Raw genomic sequence first — 19815 nt, 5'->3', positions numbered from 1 at the left:
TGCCTTAGCTCCTCGGGATGTCTCCCACATATGCATGCGCAGATATCAGGGAGCACAGGAAATGGGCTGGGGTCACAGAACCTACCAATGACAGTGCTGCTGAGGTTTCTTCAACAGTTGAGGTGCTTTCAGTGGACACTCAACCCCATCGTGGGCGGTAGGGAAAGGGGGTCCACCAACTAAGACAAGGTTCCAAAGTGGCTTGTAGGGAGCATGATGGCGGTGATGTGCATGTCTCTGCCTCTGGACACAGAATCTGTACCTAAGAGGAGGTAGTCTCTGAGATAAGGTGATTTTAATGACTGTTTAAAATGCCTAGAGCATTGAAAGTCATGCTATTTTTTAAGCCAGCGCTGGGAAGGCAGAGACAGGTGGATCCTTGGGGTTCCCTGGCGAAAGTGGGCCTAGGAATGGTGACACACACCTGTAACCCCAGCACTCGGGGGGCAGGGTTAGATGGATGGTGGATAGCATCTGAAGAACGGTGTCCAAGGTTGTCCTTTGACCTCCACACACACACAGTCTTTTCTTATTAATTATTTTTTCTGTGTATGGCTATGTGTGGTTGAATGTATGTGTGTGCACTACATATGTGCCTGGTGCCCGCTGAGGCCAGGAGCGGATGTTGAATCCCCTGGGAGTTAGACAGTTGTGAGCTGCCATATGAGTACTGGGAATTGAACCCCTGCCCTGTGGAAAAGCAGCCAATGCTCTTAACTGTGGAGCCATCTCTCTAGCTCCAACACACGGGATTTTTTTTTTTAAGCAGAAGATTTTTGAAGTCACACCAAAGAACCGAGTTGCTCTATTGGAGTATGGCTTCTGGGGTTGAGGGGGGAGGCAGGCAAATGTAGAAGTGAGGCATGTCCCACACTGCTGTTCTTAACAAGATGGCAGGATTGACCAGTCCCCAGGCGCCTTCACCCGTGTGTGTTTCTGTGTGGTCTGCTTCCACGTGCCTGTGTTTGTTAGATTTAATTCTGTATTTCTTGTTAGAGTTGACACGAGGTAGCTACTCCTGTGTTGCTCTGGTCGTTCTGACTAATTCGCTCATGACTACAGATATTCTGTTAGCCAGTACTGCCTTCCCCCATTATCAGATAGGCAGGTTGCCTACCGTGTTTATTATTGTGAGCGTTACTGTTTTGTTTTGGTTTTGAGATAGGGTCTCATATGCCCCAGGCTGGTCACTATGTAGCTAAAGATGACCTTGAACTTAAAATCCTCCTGCCTCTACACCCCGAGCTCTAGGCTTCCGGGGATATGCCAGCACAGCTGGTTTATGTCCTGTATGTTAGACGGGCACACCGCCGACTCCCCTACAACCTCACTCTAAGAAACATCTTCGTGCTTGTTTGACTTATCTGCGCTTTGGATTATTTGCTTAGGAAGACTCCCAGAAGTGGAATTAGGGGATCAGATTGTATAACCTTTTCATTATGGCCAGATTGTGACTTGGCAGGACCTTCGGGCAAGCAGAGCCACCACAGTTAGCAAGAACGCCCTTCCCCCAGCTCTTCTGGGCAGCCTGCGCCGGTGAGGCCACCGCATAGTAACCCCGTGGCCCGTGACACCCACAGTAGCGCACAACTCTGTGTCTCACATTTGGAGGCTCAGAGAGGCGTGGAGATAATGGAATATGAGAGTTTTAAGCGCACGGCTGTGGACACCCTCCTCACCCATATCCCCACCCCAGCCCTGATTTCCACCGCTAAGTGTTTTTGTTCTCAGGTTAGTCTAACTTGGCAGCTCAGTGACAGCTTCTCGCCATGGTCCTCAAGGGAGGGTCCGCAGGTGTTACCACCCACGCTGCTCATCCCTGAAGGAGGGGATGGACTGTAAAACCAAGCTGGTCAGTGCCCCTTACGCCTTGACCGTTTCCCCTGGGACTCTGTGTTCCTATAGATCTAACCTAAGGCCTCACGAGTGGTACACAAGCCCTCTGCCTCCAAGTTGTAGCCCCAACCCCAACCCTCTTTTTACTTTTTATTTTGAATCAGAAACTCACTCACTTGCCTGGGCTGTGGCCTTGAACTCACTCTGTCACCCAGGCAGGCCTTAAACTTGGGGTCCTCAGCTTCCCCAAGTGGCTGAGATTGCAGGCCCTCCACGTAGAGGCGGGCTCTGCCCTGTGTTGTGCCTTTGTCGTGGCTATTGGTTTAGAGGGAGTTTTCTTTTATGCATATCTGTAAGCATCCCGACTTCTTTCCAGAGTGAAACTGTGAAGAATAATTAAGGGGATGTGGTTTCCTCTTGTAGCAAATAAAAGATGGTGTGCCACACTTGCACTTATCCTGGCTTATCAATTCCGGGTGCCTTTTATCCGGCAGCCCTGCAAGTCAGAACGCCATCTGAAATGATTTGTCATGGACGACTGGAGGTGGCAGGTCACGGTACAAGGAAAAGCCTGAGACACTGTTACCCAGAGCTCTGGCTTGCTTATCTCTGTATTTGTATAATGTGAAATGAGTTATTTACAGAGCCTGGGGGTACCAGGGAGCTGCTGGCTGAAGGAACCTAAGACTTCTGGTCACAGAGATTGCCCTGTGACTGTCACTTGGGAGGTAGAGTGGGAACATGGGCTTCACTAGTCTGGGGACATAGAGATGCCATTACAGTGCCACTGCCGCTAGTGACAGGAAGCCAGGCAGAGCTGGTCTGTGCTCTCCTGGAAGTCTTGACTGTGAATCTTCCTGGATGTTTTAATGCATGGTGAAGGGAGGGGGAGAAAGGGCAGAAGGTCCCAGACTCCGGTGTTTCTGTCATGTGTCCCCAGGGAGCCAGCCTGTAGGCTGTCAGAGGATCTGCTATAAATGCATGAGGATGGGAGGGAGGGATTCCTCTCCCACCTAGAGAAGGGGGATGAAGGTCTTCACAGAGGTCACTGGGCAATGGCTTCTGTCTCAGAGACCAGGGTGCCCGGCTCTGTTGTGCTGGGAACTCACAAGCAGCTCTTCTTGGTTTAAGATGTCAACATTCTCTTCTCTCCTCCCTGCTCCTTTCCCAATCTGTCTCCAGCAAGCATCCTTCTATCCTGATGTCAGCGAAGAGGTACGAACTAGAGCCTTGCGGTATGGCACAGAATGCACCCTGGGCTATCTGGACCTTCTGGAACACGTCTTGGTGGTAAGGAGGGGTGTGGGCAGGGTGGGGCAGAGCCGTGTATCTTTGTGCCTCCCTGGCTGACATAGGTGAAGACACACCCCACTTCCTTGGGCACACCCCACTTGCAGCATCCCACCAGCATCTCTCATGAGGCTGGGACTCTGCTGAGCAGACAGGTCTGTCCCAGCACACTGGACAGGAAGTACAGCCTTCAGGAAGACTCGGTGGGTGGGAGTCCAAAGGATCTGATTTCACTCTGGCACCAAAGAGACTGCAGAATGAGCATGGCGGGGGGGGGGGGGGGGGGGGGCGGTGAGAGAAGGAGGAGGCAGTGGCAGAGGATAAGTTGAAGGTCAGAGCCAATCTTGAAGAGTATTGAAAGGTCTCTGAGGCTGGGGAAATAGCTCAGTTGAAGTGCTTGCCATGCAAACATGAGGGGCCTGAATTTGATCCCCAGCACCTATATATATTTTTTTTAAAAAAAATTGAATGAGACAACACACTCCTGTAATCCCAGTGCTGGGAGTAGAGGTATGGTAAAGGTAGAAGGATCCCAGAGTCTAACCAAATAGTCAAGACCCCATCTCAATAAATAAGGAGGAAAGAAGTTGAAAGAAATGCCTGATGTTGACCTCTAGACACACACACACACACACACACACACACACACACACACACACACACACACAGGGAGGTCTTATTGCAAAGACCTAATTGCATTCTAAAAATACAGAGAACACCAGCCTCCATGACCAGCTAAAAAGAGCCATTGCGCCGGGCGGTGGTGGCGCACGCCTTTAATCCCAGCACTCGGGAGGCAGAGCCAGGCGGATCTCTGTGAGTTCGAGGCCAGCGTGGGCTACCAAGTGAGTCCCAGGAAAGGCGCAAAGCTACGCAGAGAAACCCTGTCTCGAAAAACCAAAAAAAAAAAAAAAAAAAAAAAAAGCCATTGCTAGTGGCCTGCTAGCCTCTGGTGGCTTCCTGCCATCCATGGGTGAATGGCCTGGGTCACATCAAGAGTGCCTGGCCTGTGTACCCACTGTGGAGCCAGGATTAGAAGACAGAAGATCTGGGCAGCAGATGATGTGGTTATGGGTTGTACAGAGGTTAGTGTGGACCCTGTTCTCCAGCCATGTTTAGAACCTTGCCTGGGCTGGACCAGAGCGCAGGAGAGTTTGTTCAAGAGCCAGGGAAAACCAAGAAAATCGATGACATGTCCTCTCCCATCTCTGCTCCACTCCTCCCAACCCTAAAGATAAAAATGAGCCCCAGGCCACCTCGAGTACACAGTTCTTGTCTCTAGAAGACAACCGTCAAGCATTGGGTGTCCTTGTTTTTCTCTGTACAACCACATGAACTGGCCAACCAAATGAATGACCAGAAACCCACAAGACTTTCCCTTGGTTAAGGTCACCCTACAGTTCAGCCACAGACCTGAGAAAAACTCTCCAGCCCTGTTCTGGTTCTATCGGTCACTGCCTTCATCTTAAATTATCTTCTGGTGTTAACTATTTCAGGTCATCCCGAGAACTGCAGTCATTGCTAAAGTATTGTTTGTTGTTACTGGTTTTGTTTGGAAAAAATAGTCTAGGCAGTGGTGGCGCACGCCTTTAATCCCAGCACTGAGGAGGCAGAGGCGGGCGGATCTCTGAGTTGAGGCCAGCCTGGTCTACAGGGTGAGTTCCAGGACAGCCAGGGCTACACAGAGAAACCCTGTCTTGGGGGATGGGGTGCAATAAAAAGGTCTGAGGTGTTGAACCTTGGGCCTCCAAAGTCTGAACTCCAGTGAGTGGAAGCTGCTGTGAATTACATGAGCCACAGAAAGAACCCCTTAAACAGAAGTGGGAGCTTCTGTGGCCAGACTTGTTGTGCCAGAATACAGTAGGAGGACTTGACTGTGAGTGTGTCTCTGCGACACTCAGGGCCAAAGGAATAAAGCCAGGAAGCCTTCTGGGGCATCTTTTTCTTTATTGGACTGTGTCCCATCCTCCATTATCCTTGGCGTGTATGATCTATACCCCACCTATTATTGTACCAAACTCTGTGTTATGTGCTTTTGTCTATGCATATTAGGTATGATAGCTTAATTTTGTCAGAGACAGTCATACATTGCTAGCAATCACTAGTAGAAAAGTGAACAAGTCTAGCAGTATACTATAATAAAAGATGTGTGAAGTACCATGCCAACAAGATGGCTCAGTGGGAAAAGGTGTTTACCACACATTCCTGGAGACATGAGTTTGATGTAACCCATGTAAAGGTGGAGGGTGAGAACTGACTCCACAAAGGTACCCTAACCGCCACAGGCATACACTCTGCCATGTGTATGTGCACACACATGTGCACACACACTAAAAAAAAAAATTAAGGTAGCCACTCATGGTGGCACATGCCTTTACTCCCAGCACATGGGCAGAAGCATATGGCTCTCTGTGATTCTGAGGCTAGCTCACTCTTCATAGAGAATTCCAGGCCAGCCAGAGCTACATAATGAGACCCTGCCTTAAAAAGAAAAGAAAAGAAGATATATAAAGCCAGAAATGCCAACACTCGGGAGACTGAGGCAGGAGGGTCATTAGTTTGAGACCAATCAGAACAAAATAGCAAAATCCTGTCGTTAAAGGGGGGTGGGGACTAGAGAGGTGGTTTAGTGGATAAAACACTTGCTGGACAAGCATGAGGACCTCAGTTTGGATCCCCATCACCCATGTTTACAAAAAAGAAACCCATCATGCTATCACATTCCCGTATTCCTAACACCGGGGAGGCAGAAACAGGAGGATCCCTGCAGTTCTTTGGCCAGCATTCCAGCCAAATTGGCCAAGTCCGTGCTCAGTAAAAGACCGTCTCAATGAGATGGAGAGTGACAGAGACAGATACCCAGTACTGACCTCTGGCCTACACATTGAATTCATGGGTACATACAAACACACACACACACACACACACACACACACACACACACACACACACACACACCTCTACTCTACCTCTAGAGTCCCTGGAAACATTAGAGAAGGTCCAGGAAGCTCCCTAGGCTACACATCCTAGCACCCTGCTTAAGGGCCATCCGGGTGCTGTGTCCATTTCCAACTATAAAGATGATCAAGCAGGAGGAAAATCGCTGGTCATAGGGGATGACGCCATGTGTCAAGGAGGAAGCTCCATCTGGCGAGGGCTGGTGTGGGCTGGAGGCTAGGGTGGGGAGAGGGGAACCACTGTTCTAGGGCCCCAATAAGAGTCAGTGAGCTCTCCCTGTGGCTGCTCACACTGCACATGGGCGTGTTTCAGCACAGCTGCTGCTTTCCTGTGGAGCTGAGATTCAGTCTTCCGTGCTGCAGACCGATCTAGATGGTTGATGTGTCTGTTAATGGTGTGCCACAGTCCTTTTCTCTACTCTGTAGAGCTGCTGTCCTCGTCATCCATAACTATGGTAGGCATGGGAAGGTGATGTTTCTCCAAGGCTCTTCAGGAACCGGCTGGGGCCAGAGTGAGACCATTAACAGGAGAACCAGCTCAGTGACGTAAAACCAGTGTTATAAATGGAGAAGAACTCAGCCCAGCTGGTTTAACAAGAATTTTTGTGTATGGGGCTGGAGATCGGCTCAGTAATTAAGAGTGCTTACTGTTCTTACAGAGGACAGGAGTTTGGTTCCTTGGCTGAACCCACAACTGCCTATACTCCAACCTCAGAGGATCTGATGGCCTCTGGCAGGCACCCACATGCACATCATACATAGTAACATAGAGACCCAAACACAGACATGTAAATAAGAATTTTTGTGTACCTTAAAGGTATATATGCACATGTACACACACAGTCAAAGAAACATAAACACATGTCTCTCAAACTGTTTAAAAGGAGATACCAAATTGAGAGCCCCTGCCTAGAGAACCCCACTCCTGCCTTTTTCTAAGAATCCATTTAACTCTCAACATACCAAGGCTCTGGTTTAGGTAGAGCCATCATGGCTACCGTGGGAAGTTCCTCAGTGTCCGTGGAAGTACATTGGCCTCCTGCATTTGCTGTGAGAACTGCTTCAATCTGGGTTTGCTCTACAGAGCAAGGTGCACGCACCAGTTTCCCAGGGCCATGCCGTTGTAGCCCGAGATCTCGGACAGGGTTAACTTTCACTTCCCTGGCAGAACTGTGCCCTGATATCAGAAATGGTGTGGAGTTAATCACAGAATTAAAAATAGAGCAGCTCTCCTCCTGGCTGTCTGGAGCTAAGACCCCATAACTCGGCGCTGCTCTCTGCTTTAAAGGGCCATCTGTTCCTGGAAGTGTCACTTTCTGTCTGCCTTGAGGGCTCTTCTCTCCGCCGTAGATGTCTTCAGTCATTGCAGTTTGATGATTCAAGTGCCTCAAGTCCCCACACCTGTAACTGCCTCTGCTTTAATAAATAAATAACAAATAATACAGAAAAAAGCAGCAGACATTTCTGGGTCTGTGAAAGCATTGCATAATTGAAAGAATGAATATACTTCTCATCTTCAGATTTTCCAGACAGCCAATGACCTGCTTTTCATCATTACAGATTTGTTTGCATTTTCTGCACTTTGCCCAAGACTCATTATACAAAATTCTCAATAAATTAATATTGTTTTAATTAAAAAGATGCTTAAACATGACAGGGCAGTAGATTCGCATCTTCTAAATAGAATTGCAATGTTTTCAATTCTATATATATTGGCATATAGCTATGTCATATGAGTCCTATTCTATATACCAGGCGCTATCCTCCTGCATCAGCCTCCCAAGTGCTGGGCCTATGGCATGGGTCACCATGCCTCTTTGTGATTTTCATTTACATCAACTGTCTCTTTTTTTGAGAATTTCATAGATGGATGTAATAGGTTTGGGTCAAGTCCACTCCATCTCCTCCCCTCCAGTTCCTTCTTGCCCTACAAGCATTCACTCCCAACTTTATGTGCTCTTTTTTTTTTTTTTCTTTTCTTTAATGGAAAAACATCAGTATAGGACCACCTACTTGAACATGGGTATCTGCCACGGACTGGCCCACCGGGAGTACCACGACCGTAGGAGAATCAGGGCTTGGGTAGTCAGGAAGGCAAGGATTCGGCGACTGACAGACAGACAACACACTCAAAAGTGGTTCGAATCTGCTGTAACTTTACTTCTGTAAATCAGTAGTTTATATACAGAAAAGAAAACTATCAAGTCATACAGGGAACAACAAGAGCTTGGCAATAATTTAATTACATCATCTTTAAAAAAAAAATCAAGCACACAGTTACTAATCAGCGCTAGACATATCCCTTCACTCACAAGAACTTTATGACCCAAAGAGCAGTCTGTGTTTTTTAAACTTAGTACAGTTCCTAGACTTGTGTAGGCTTCTTGCAGCTGTGTCCTTTATCTTTATCTCAGCCACTCACTAGTTTATTATTTATTTTTACTTTTTTGGTTCTCATGACCCATTTAGCCAATTTGGATGTTGTAGATCCTCCCTAAGTCTTTCTTTAGTTTTTTACCATATATCTCTTTTAATATAAAATCTTTTTACCTGCTGGAATATGGACACTTGTACTTTTACACCTGTAAGGGGAAGGGGTTCTGTTGTAGTCCTTAAGTTTTTCATGTTGAACTTCCTCAGCAGAGGGGCCCACCATCTGTCTCCTATGAGATAATGTTTTCTGCCATAAATCACTTTAGTTGGGATTCCTAGTGGGTGAGTGTTCATTTCCTAGAAGTGCCTGAACTATTATATTTTCTATTATCTAGCGGCTTGAGGTCTTTAAGGAATAGTTCATTCTGTTATATCTAAATAAGGTCCATGTCCAGCTTTTCCTTTCCTTCACAGTTCACAACCCAAGCATTCATTAATTTTGGCTGTGCTTCATAGATTAATTAGAACGTTATCAGAAAAGCAGTTTTACAGAACCCATAGCCCAGAGAGTTTATGATCTGTGAAGCACGTCTCCTTCAAGAAGGAGGCATAACACGGGCACTCTGCAGGGACCTCCAGGGAGCTTAGTCCCGTGGGACACATATCTCCCGTCCGCTATTATTGACATAATTGTTCATGTCACACGGACGACACTGGAGTTGGTGTGGCAGGTATCACCCCTGAAAACTGACTCCTTACAGCAGTCATCAGTTGCTGGTAACTCCTCAGTTAGGGGTGAGATTTTATAAACCCCCTCCCCGCCATGCTGAGATTTGGACTGGCTTGATCTTTCATGGCTCTTGTGCATGCCATCACAGTCACTGTGAGTCTACTGCCCTGTCATGTTTAAATATCGTTTTAATAAAAATGTCCTCTATACACTGATGTGTTTGGGGCTGGTCACAATATATCCCATAAACTCCTCCAACCAGTTTTTTTTTTTTTTTTTTTTTTTTTTTTTACTACATTTCTTTTAGGAACATAATCAGAGGAATTAGGCCTAAGGTCTGAGAACCATCTCTTCCATACTTCTGAGAAATACAATGTTACCTGGCCAGATTTTTTTTTAAAGGGTGTAGGATATCAAGAACAGAATTGATATAACATGAATGCCTACTGGACTCTGGGCCTTGAGTGAGATGGTTCTCATGTGTTTTTAATTTGGTCTGTGTATCAGTCCTCAGAGACAGGCCTTGTTCCAGCTTTACAGAGGAGATACAGGGTTCTGATGGTTTCTCTAGTCACACCAGTAACCAATGCAGCCTGGTCTGAACACAGGCCTGTCCAACTCCAAAGTCCACACTTGTTCCTCAGCTCTGAGACACCATGATTGTCCATAGACAGCTGCGGTGTCTTCTAACCATCTTAAAGTGTGTGAAGGTTTTCCACTCTGGAATATAGGGAAGAGAAGCAGAAAACTGTTAAAAGAGAATTTCAAAATGAGGAAGGGCCAGGATGATGCACCTCAGATTTTAAGTTCTGGGGAAGATAGTAAGGAGCCCTTGCTTTATTTCTTAGTTGGTTAGTAGTCCTGGTACCTTTTTAAATAACCATTAAAAAAAATATATTGAAGCCTCTGGGGCTGGCAAGAAGGCCCAGCAGGTAAAGGTGCTTGCCACCAAGCCTGGCAACCCGAGTTCAATCCCTGGATCCCACATGGTGGAAGGAGAGAACTGAGTCCTGTAAGTTGTTCTTTGACTTCACATTAGCATGTGTGTGCACCCTAGGTCATGTGCGCAATCAGTCAATAAGGCCAGGTGTACAGATGCATGCCTTTAGTCCCAGCACTTGGGAGACAGAGGGAGATGGGTCTCCATGAGTTCAAAGCCAGCCATATCTACATAGGATAATCAGGGCTACATGGAGATACCCTGTTTCAAAAAACAAATGAATAAAACAGGTTTGTTTGTTTTTTGTTTTGTTTTATAACTTTGAACTAAGTCAAAAGAAAGCATATTCCTATCAAGCCAGGCTGTGGTGGTGCATGCCTTTAATCCCAGCACCTGAGAGGCAAGGACAGGTCGATCTCTGTGAGTTCAAGGCCAGCCTGGTCTACAGAGCAAGTTCAAGGACAGCCAGAGCTGTTGCACAGAAAATGACCTGTCTCAAAAAGGAAGGAAGGAAGGAAGGAAGGAAGGAAGGAAGGAAGGAAGGAAGGAAGGAAGGAAGGAAGGAAGGAAGGAAAGAAAGAAAGAAAGAAAGAAAGAAAGAAGAGAAAGAAAGAAGAGAAAGGAAAGAAGAGAAAGGAAAGGGAGAAAGCATTTCAAGACCTCTTGCAGGACAGATTATGATCAGAACTAGAACTGAGTTGTTGGCTCAGGAATGACTTTCCTGAACTGTTAGCTGTTGCTCATGTGGGGATTTTGCCCACATCCCTGCCCCCATCCCACATTTTCTCTGGTTCCATGTTTGCTGTGTCTCAAGTCTCAGTTGACCTTTCCCCTGGGACTTCTGTGCTCACTCACAGTGTTCTTACACATCTGTGTGTTTGTTTTATCTAAAAATAAGAGAAATGAAGGACAAGTAATGGTCAGCCTTACGATCTTTGGTAACTGTGTCAAAAGGGACCATTGAGGCACCCCTGGTTCTCAGCTTCACTGTTGTGTAAACCTGGTGAGTCGTCGTCTCTCAAGAGCTTGAAATCCTCCTTCACAGAGATGTCCCTCTCCACCAGTAGGGGTGTACTCCCATCAGGCATCACTCCCCCACCGTGCATCTGACATGTTTTCCACCCACAGATCCTTCAAAAGCCGACCCCAGAACTCAAGCATCAGCTGGCTGCTTTCTCCAAGAGAGTCGCTGGCGCTGTCACGGAGCTCATCCAGGCAGCGGAAGCCATGAAAGGTGAGTCAGGGCCTCATGTCATCTTCCAGTACCATGCTAAGACAGAGGGACAAGACAGGTCCTTCCTTGGTAGATGCAAACAGCAATACAGTGAGAATAAAAAGCATGTGATTCTTTTTTTTTTTTTTTAATGTTTAAAATAACGTTTTGCTCTGTTCTTTGTATCGAGTACTTCTACCTGCGTGAAATAAGCCATCTGGAACTCTTCACTTCTTGTGGGAGTCTTGTCATTTACTTTTAACTGTGTTTGAATTCCTCGGGCTGTTGCTCTCTATTGTCTTTTGGATAAAACGCCTCATGAGCCAGGCCTCCAGACTGCAGGACTGTAGTCCAGATGCTCAGGCAAGACAGTTGCAAGCTTGAGGCCTGGCTGGGCTACAGAGCAAATTGACGGCCACACTGGGCAAGTTTACAAGACCCTGTCTCAACAAGTAAAAGCAGGGGAAGGGAGAGGAACTGGGAATATAGCGTGGGAGGGGAATGCTTGCCTAGCATGTGCTGGCACCTAGTTTCAATCTCTAGTCATACCCAAAAAAGTAATTAGGAGCTGGAACAGTTAAGAGCACTTGTTGCTCTTACAGAGGACCCAAGTTTGATTGCCAGCACCTACATGACAGCTCACTACTACCTGTAACCCCAGTTCTCAGAGGATCCAATGTCCTCTTCTAGCCTCTGCAGGCACCAGGCATGCATATGGTATACAAACATACCTACATACAAGCAAAACACCCATACACATAAACTAAAATGAGGTAAGTACTTTATAAGTAGTTAATAATAGTAATAATATTCTCATGTATAGGGGATTGCAAAATGTACACAATATACACACCCCTCCTTGCTTATACAGAGGCAGTTTACTCACCAAGGGAAGCACTTTTTCTGAGGCACGTGACCCTTCCACACTTTCTCTGAAGAGAATGTCAAAGCTCTGTGCCCAGAGTCTCCTAGGGATGTCCCGGTACTCATGAGCATATATCAGAAGGCAGAGTGAGACACGAGCCTTGACCCATGGGATTTTGAATTTACCATTGATGGCCAATCCTATGGATAGGGCTACACATGTAACTGGTTTAGAAAAACAGATTAGCTCCCCCTTAATCTCTATGTCCAGATGATGGAGAGCTAGATAGGGATCACTTATACAGAGAGTAGGCTCAAAATGCATATTTAGATTTTGTTTGTAATTACACCGGTACCCTCACATCTCCACCAGCCAAGAATGACTTTCCTGGGACTGATTTTAGGAACAGAGTGGGTGGATCCGGAAGACCCAACCGTCATTGCAGAAACAGAATTACTGGGAGCTGCGGCGTCCATTGAAGCTGCCGCCAAGAAGTTAGAGCAGCTGAAGCCGAGAGCAAAACCAAAGGTGAGTTCATTGGTGGTCACCTGTCTCCCTGCAGTGTCTCCTAGTGGGTGACTGTGAACTGGAGCTAAGTATGCTGCACAGTTCCGCTCCCTCCCCATGGTTACAATAGGAAGCAGCACACCTCTTCTGCCTGCCCAGCACCATTTTACAGAGTGTGGAGGGAGTGGCAGGGGCGGGGGGGGGGGGGGGGGGGGGGGTCAACAGTGAGTGAACTAACTATCAAGAAAAGTACATCTAGCCAGGCAGCCATGGTGCACGCCTTTAATCTGAGCACTCAGGAGGTAGAGGCAAGTGGATCTCTGTGAGTTTGAGGCCAGCCTGGTCTACAAAGTGGGTTCCAGGACAGGCTTCAAAGCTACACAGAGAAACTCTGTCTCGAAAGAAAAAAAAAAAAAAAAGAGGACGAAGGAGAAGGAAGGAAGGAAGGAAGGAAGGAAGGAAGGAAGGAAGGAAGGAAGGAAGGAAGGAAGGAAGGAAGGAAAGTACATCTGCTTATTTAGAGGAGAAACAGAGCATCCACAGCTTGATGTGTGTAATTCCACTGTGTAAAGCAGGTTGTCAATGTTCTCCGTCAGAAGTTCCTGTTAGTAGGTAGGAGATTGGGAGCCTTCAGTTCGCTGGTTTCCATTGTACCTTTCATATAGAAGAAACAATACTGAGGACCTGTTTTCTTAGAAACAGCAGGCCTGGGCAGTGGCTCAGTCAGTAAAGAACCCACTGGGGAAGCGTGAAGACCGCGTTTGGATTTCCCAGCACCCACGTAAAAAGCACACGAGGTGATGCACACCTGTAATCCGGCACTAGGGAGCTGGGGGTAGGCAGGAGGATTGCTGAGGCTCGCTGGCCGTCCAGACTAGTAAATTCCAGGTTCAACCAGAGACTGTATCTCAAAAAAATAAGGGGGGTGACTAGAAAGATGGGTCAGTTAAGAGCGTCTGCTGTCACCTTCCAGAGGGGCCCAGATTCAGGTCCTAGCACCAACAACAGGTGGTTCACAACCATCTGTGACTCCACTTCAAGGAATCCCACTCCCGCTCTGGCTTCATGGACACTGTATTCACAGGCACACACCCATACACACACACACACACACACACACACACACACACACACACACACACACGTATACATAATTAAAAATAAATCTAAATCTACATATACTGAAATATGGTAGAGAAGCAATTGAGGGAGAGACTTGACATAGACTCCTGGCTTCCACGTCTGCACGCAAACACACAGAGAATAATGCACATCTCAAAGAGAAATCCAACAACAGGCAGTTGCAGTGTGTACAGGAGACTGGCTGGCTGGCTAGTGTGTCTATAAGAGAAATGTCAAGGAAAGAGATTCTTTTCTATGGGGCAGCAGGAGCTGGTCCATCTCCAGGGTCAGGCTCAGCCTTGGTGTAACAGCTACCGTTTCCCCTCCCACACTGTCGCCATCTTAAGGAAGATGGTGGAACCAAGGAGGCTTCATCTTCTTCCTATCTCAGTACATCTTTATGGGTGTCTATAGTTCACTCTCCAGTGACCCAAATACATTAGGAAACAAAATGTGGCTCCTTTCACCCCAAAAAATCTGGACCCCCACTTTAGAACTACCTAAAATTCAGTCTTTTTTGTCAGACTGAAAGATGGACTCTGAGGGCCGAAATGCACCGACCCATTCTAAAGCAGTGTTCTAGAGGAGGTGTGTGCAGCAGACGGGAGGCTAATGAGTCTGTTAAGGAGCTTCCCTAAAGCCTTCCAGCCTTCCGACCGACCTCCTAGCATTGGCTTCGATGGCAAACACATTTCAGGTTTTCCTCATCATGGTGTAATTTGAGATTTTTGACCTCTGACTTTTGTGCTTGCTGGGGTTCCGCTGCTGGCCTCTGGGGGTCCCAGATCATCTGACGCTATCAGAGTTGGGGATCTGAGAGTGGGCTAGAGACAGCTGCATTTTCCCGTTAGGTTTTTGTTTCTGCTTTGCAAATCAAGTTAATGGGGATGAAAAGTGTGCTTTAAGGCTGCGCCTGATGCAGAAGTTTGAGGTTTGTGGTTGAATCTGCATGTCACTAGGCTCGTCTGGTCTATCCAAAGAGGCCCCTTCCACAGGGGAAGGCTCCATGTGGGTCAGGTGGCACCTGCAGTGTGTGAAGAAGCTGCTGTTCATTTAACTCCCAGCCTTCTCTAGGCCCCTCCCGAGCTCTAGTCCATTTTCCTCTGTCTGGTTGCGCGTTTACTTCTGTATTCTTGATGCGGAAAACAGACTTCGTAGACTCTCCTTCATCCTGCGGGATTGTTGTTGAAACATTTAAGTTGATGGTGTAACTAGGACTTAGTGAACGGTAGCGTCCTCACCATTGTCACCATCACTGTGACCAAATACGTGCTTTATGAGACCTTGATCTTTCGTCTTTGGAAAATGTGTGAAAGAAAAGGTCTCCCTTGGATTCCCTGGGGTAGGAGGGCAAGCGATAAGGCCGCAGTGAACACAAGGCATGATCCAGACCCGTCTATGACTTCCTTTGGGATTAACTCATCCGGCCCTCGACCTCACCACAGTCAGACCACGTGATTGATCAGGGATGGGCATGTGGCTGGGGTAGTAGTTTCTGTCCATCCCGTTTGCTCTTTCCCCCATTGGCAGAGAAAATGGCTCTCTATAGTGTCTTTTAAGCTGTGGGACCTGCCTTGAGTTCCTGTTCTGAGAAAGAAATCTAAGACCCGCAAGAGAAGGCTCTTCTGTGAAGCCTTGTTGGGAGCAGTGAGAAGTCGGGGTCTTCCTGAAGGGAAACTATTAGGCTGTTGAACAGTGGAGAGGAGTGGTTGCCGGGACTGTATCGCATGGAGATGCTCGTGGAATGCCTTACAGGGCGCGGGGGAGGTGAGGGAGAAATGATGAAGGTGTGTGCAGCCATGAACAATGCTTGGAAGTCAAGGAGTTGGCGGAGAATGTCTAAGCATTGGCGTGGGATTGGGAAATGGCAGGTTCTGTGTTAATGTTCTGGAAAACGATGAACACACATTAAAAGTGAGTGATGGGTGCTGCGGGAGGCCAGTGAGGACCCCTTACACCATGTTTTGTATTTGCAGTAGGGGTTTTATGGGAGAGCCGAGGGATCCCTCTATGAAGGTGAAGTGAGCACCATTGATGCGACTTCTTTATTTGATGGTGTTCACTCCCAACCTCATGTTGGGAAGAGTGGCTGCTGCTTCTGGAACAGTGGAGGGTAAACTTCCTGATAACCAGAGGCTCCTGCCACGTAGGCATTATCCATGAAAGTGTCTCAAGGAATCTTACCATCCCGAAGCATGCAGCTTTTGTTTTGCTAGAAGGGCCATCCACTTTGGGAAATTTCTTCCCTGGCATATAGTATTCTCCTTGCCTTTAGGAAAAAAGTATTACTGAAACAACAAAACCAGCCATTATTTTGAGGTTACTTTTCTCCATCCTCTCCTGTAACCTTAAAAAAAAAGTCCTCAGCCAGGCATGCTGGCACAAGCCTTTAATCCCAGCACTCAGGAGGCAGAGGCAGGCAGATCTCTGTGAGTTCAGGGCCAGCCTGGTCTACAAAGTAAGCTCCAGGACAGCCAGAGCTGTTACACAGAGAAACCCTGTCTCGAAAACAAAAAACAAAACAAAAAAGTTGTCAGGGTGCCATAAATGACTGTTGCTCTTGCATCCCCTACCACTGTAACTGTGACCACCCCTCCCCCACACACATGCTCACACATGCCCATGGAGGTGGACTTCCCACCCCTCCCCCACACACATGCTCACACATGCCCATGGAGGTGGACTTCCCACCCCTCCCACACACACATGCTCATACATGCCCATGGAGGTGGACTTCCCACCCCTCCCACACACACATGCTCATACATGCCCATGGAGGTGGACTTCCCACCCCTCCCCCACACACATGCTCACACATGCCCATGAAGGTGGACTTCTCACCCCTCCCCCACACACATGCTCACACATGCCCAGGAAGGGGACTTCCTTCATCCCTGCAGAGTTCCTGTGCTGCTTTGAGGAGTAGTTTTAAGGTGGGAAGGTGATGAGTTCAAGCTGCTTTCATCACCTGATTCTCAGGTTGTCTGTTTTAAAAGAACAGTCCATGGCATCTGAAGATGGTCCTGGTATAGTTCCCCCTGTGGGCCCTGACCACTGAAGCATCTCCTTTGACCTGTCATCTCCCAGATGTGAGTGATGGACAGTTGCACAGACTCCCTTCTATTTGGGGAAATGGTCCCCGGGCTCAGAGCGTGTGCCAGCAGGGTTGCTGAACGCACCCTTTCCACACCTACAGACACCTGTGCTCTGAGGCAGGCTGGGAGATACACAGGGTACCTGGCTTCTGTAGCCACAGCCTTCAGTCCTGTACCTATCCTCAAGCTCAGTCAAACCAGGATGCCTTTTCTGCAGGCCTCTGTGTGATATGTTTGATATATTAGGTTGTTATTTAATCCAACTATATATCAAGCATATTCCTACAGTGTCTTGCCCTTTCTCCGGGGTCCTAACAAGGTTTAGAAGGCAACAGGAAAGACTATATTAAAAATCACAAATAGATTTAGATGATGGAGTACTTACCTCGTTATGTTTAATTCCATTTCTTGTAACCTTTAAGACCTGTGTCTTACTTTTCTGTTGCTGTGACAGACTACCCCAACAAAAAGCCACTTAAGACAAAGAGGGTGTATTTTGGCTTACAGTTTAGAAGGGATACAGTCCTTCATGGAGGGGAAGGCCCAGCAGTCAGGAAGCAGAGAGAGAGGAAAGTAAGTAGGGTGAGGCAATAAAACCTTGAAGTTCAGTTTTCCTTCAGCAAGACCTCCCCTCCTAAAGGTTCCATAGCCTTTCCAAACAGCACCACCAACCAGCTGAAGACCAAATGTTCAAACCCATGGACCCCTGGGGGGCATTTTGTTTCAAGCCACGGCAGCCTGTATCAGCACTGCTACTGTTTGTTATGAAAGGAGTCCTGACTCCTGAGAGCTTGAGATCTTTTCTATAGCTTAGTTGTATGCAGTGAGGAATTCTTAGGCAAAGTATTCAGTGGGAAAATGGAAGATTCCAACCATGTCTCTGATATAAGATTGTAACTGGCAAGCCGGGCGTTGGTGGCGCACGCCTTTAATCCCAGCACTCGGGAGGCAGAGCCAGGCGGATCTCTGTGAGTTCGAGGCCAGCCTGGGCTACCAAGTGAGCTCCAGGAAAGGCGCAAAGCTACACAGAGAAACCCTGTCTCGAAAAACCAAAAAAAAAAAAAAAAAAAAAGATTGTAACTGGCAAACACATCCATGGAGACATTTCTTCCTGGTTCATTTCTATCTTGATTCTCAACACACTCTCACAGAGTAAATGTTATAATCAAGTTTTCAATGCAAAAAAAAAGTCAAGACTCTGATTATCTGTAACTTTCCATTCCCGGTAACAAATGTAAACCATGATGTCTGTCCTCACTGTATGGATGGTGAGTCACTGGGCTCTACGCAAACTTCAGTTGGGAACCAAATATGTCTAATGAAGCGACTGTGATGTGGACCACGCTTGTCTGTTCAGTTTTTTTGTTGCAGGTGAACTTATGAGCAGAGGTTGATAATATTTAAAGTCCTCAGCATTCAGAAAGTAAACACATGGTCTAATTGGCTTGGCAGGAAGTTGGGATGTGACCTAGAAAGCATTCTTTTGGGTATATGTCAGCCTTCCCTGGCTGCTTTGACCTCGTCCCATAAATGAGTCTGTGAAGTATGTATGAGTTCAGTCTGAGTTCTCTAGCCCCAAGTCTTTATAAGCACTATTTTCTGGAAACAGCATGGCTATGCTCCCAGCCTGGATTTTGTTATTGTTTTGTTTTAGGAGAAAAGAACTCTTTTAATGAGTAGGCACCCCTGACTGTGGAGGAGTGAGACCCCCTCCCCTTATAGGGGCAGGACAGTGGTACAACTAGGGTTGTCAGAAGGGGACCTTGGAAGTATCTAGAAGCCACCACGAGGTGATGGGTTGCAGACAGCAGTTATCGGTGGAGCCCTGGAGTCCCTTCCCAGTGTGCTCTGTATGTGTGTGTGTGTGTGTGTGTGTGTGTGTGTGTGTGTGTGTGTCCGTCCGTCCGTCCGCGGGTGCTTGCTGAGTAGGTTTTAAGAGCAGCTGTTGTCCCCCATATTTGCACAGCTCAGGATCTTGGTCTTGGGTCTGTCCGCTCACATTTCTTTAACTGAAATGGCAAATGGCCATATGAAAGAGATAGAGGTTATCACGATTCGTTTTTTAAAACATAGATCTAAAAGGTCTTTCAGATAAAGCCCGCTTCTGGAAGTGATGGGGTTGTCGTGTTTCTTTGGGTAACTTTGTCATTGGCCAGCGTTCCCATGTTGCTGAGTACGATGCTAAGCAGGAGGAGGCAGGGAGGTGTTCTGTGAAGTGGGAAGGCAAACGTGGTGTTCTCGCGTGGCTGAGCTACGGGGTTGGAGCTCCTGTGGTAGTCATTGATCCCAGGCCAAGAGATGAGCACAGAGAGTGTGTTCCCAGGTGACTCTCTTACATGCGTAGACTCATCCCAGAGATGTCTGAGATGACCCAAATGTATCTCATTTAATATCTGAAAGGATTATATTGTCCATACTTTCTATGTCAGTGTCCAAGTGCCCCCTCCCCTTCTTGAGAGCGTGGCAAAATCCTGAAGAATTTTTTCCATCACTCAGAGAGTAATTAGAAGATCAGCTCAGTGGTATTACTTTTCATTTTGAAAATAAACAGCAAAAAAAAAAAATCCAATAAAGCAATTTATTCTGTGGGAAAACTATTCCCTGGATCCTAACCATACAGACTTGGGTCTTTTCCAATGGCTGCTCCATGAGCTCACTTCTGTATTGTATGTCTGGATGTGGAGGTGGTGCCTGTCCAGCCACAGACATGAGCTACGCAGTGGTGGTTTCTCTCTGTGCTACCCTGAGCTTCCCTAGAGACGAGGCCTCTGTGAAGGGGAGTCAGTTGTTTTGGGGGATTTGCCTTTTGTTAGACCTATTAAGGAGGAAGGAGGTCCTAGAGCCAACCCATCCAAGGGTCCTCCAGAACACAAACTGATGTAGCTGT

The 19815-nt window shown here is 47.2% G+C and overlaps 1 protein-coding gene across 6 annotated transcripts in view; it reads left to right on the top strand.

Annotated features, from left to right (window-relative positions):
• Tln2 (talin 2) overlaps positions 1-19815 on the top strand; it is a 419063-nt gene that overhangs the window by 384483 nt on the left and 14765 nt on the right. For all 6 annotated transcript variants that reach the window (XM_076576578.1, XM_042281192.2, XM_006979299.4 and 3 more), the window contains 3 exons: positions 3019-3126; positions 11255-11360; positions 12608-12732. In XM_076576578.1, coding sequence (XP_076432693.1) covers positions 3019-3126; positions 11255-11360; positions 12608-12732 — 339 coding nt within the window. The remainder of the gene's footprint in view (positions 1-3018; positions 3127-11254; positions 11361-12607; positions 12733-19815) is intronic.

This window comes from Peromyscus maniculatus, chromosome 7 (genome assembly GCF_049852395.1).
Source record: "Peromyscus maniculatus bairdii isolate BWxNUB_F1_BW_parent chromosome 7, HU_Pman_BW_mat_3.1, whole genome shotgun sequence".
In the NCBI taxonomy this organism is placed as follows: domain Eukaryota; kingdom Metazoa; phylum Chordata; class Mammalia; order Rodentia; family Cricetidae; genus Peromyscus; species Peromyscus maniculatus.
The sequence above is the reverse complement of the archived record's forward strand: the minus strand, read 5'-3'. Positions and strand labels throughout refer to the sequence as shown.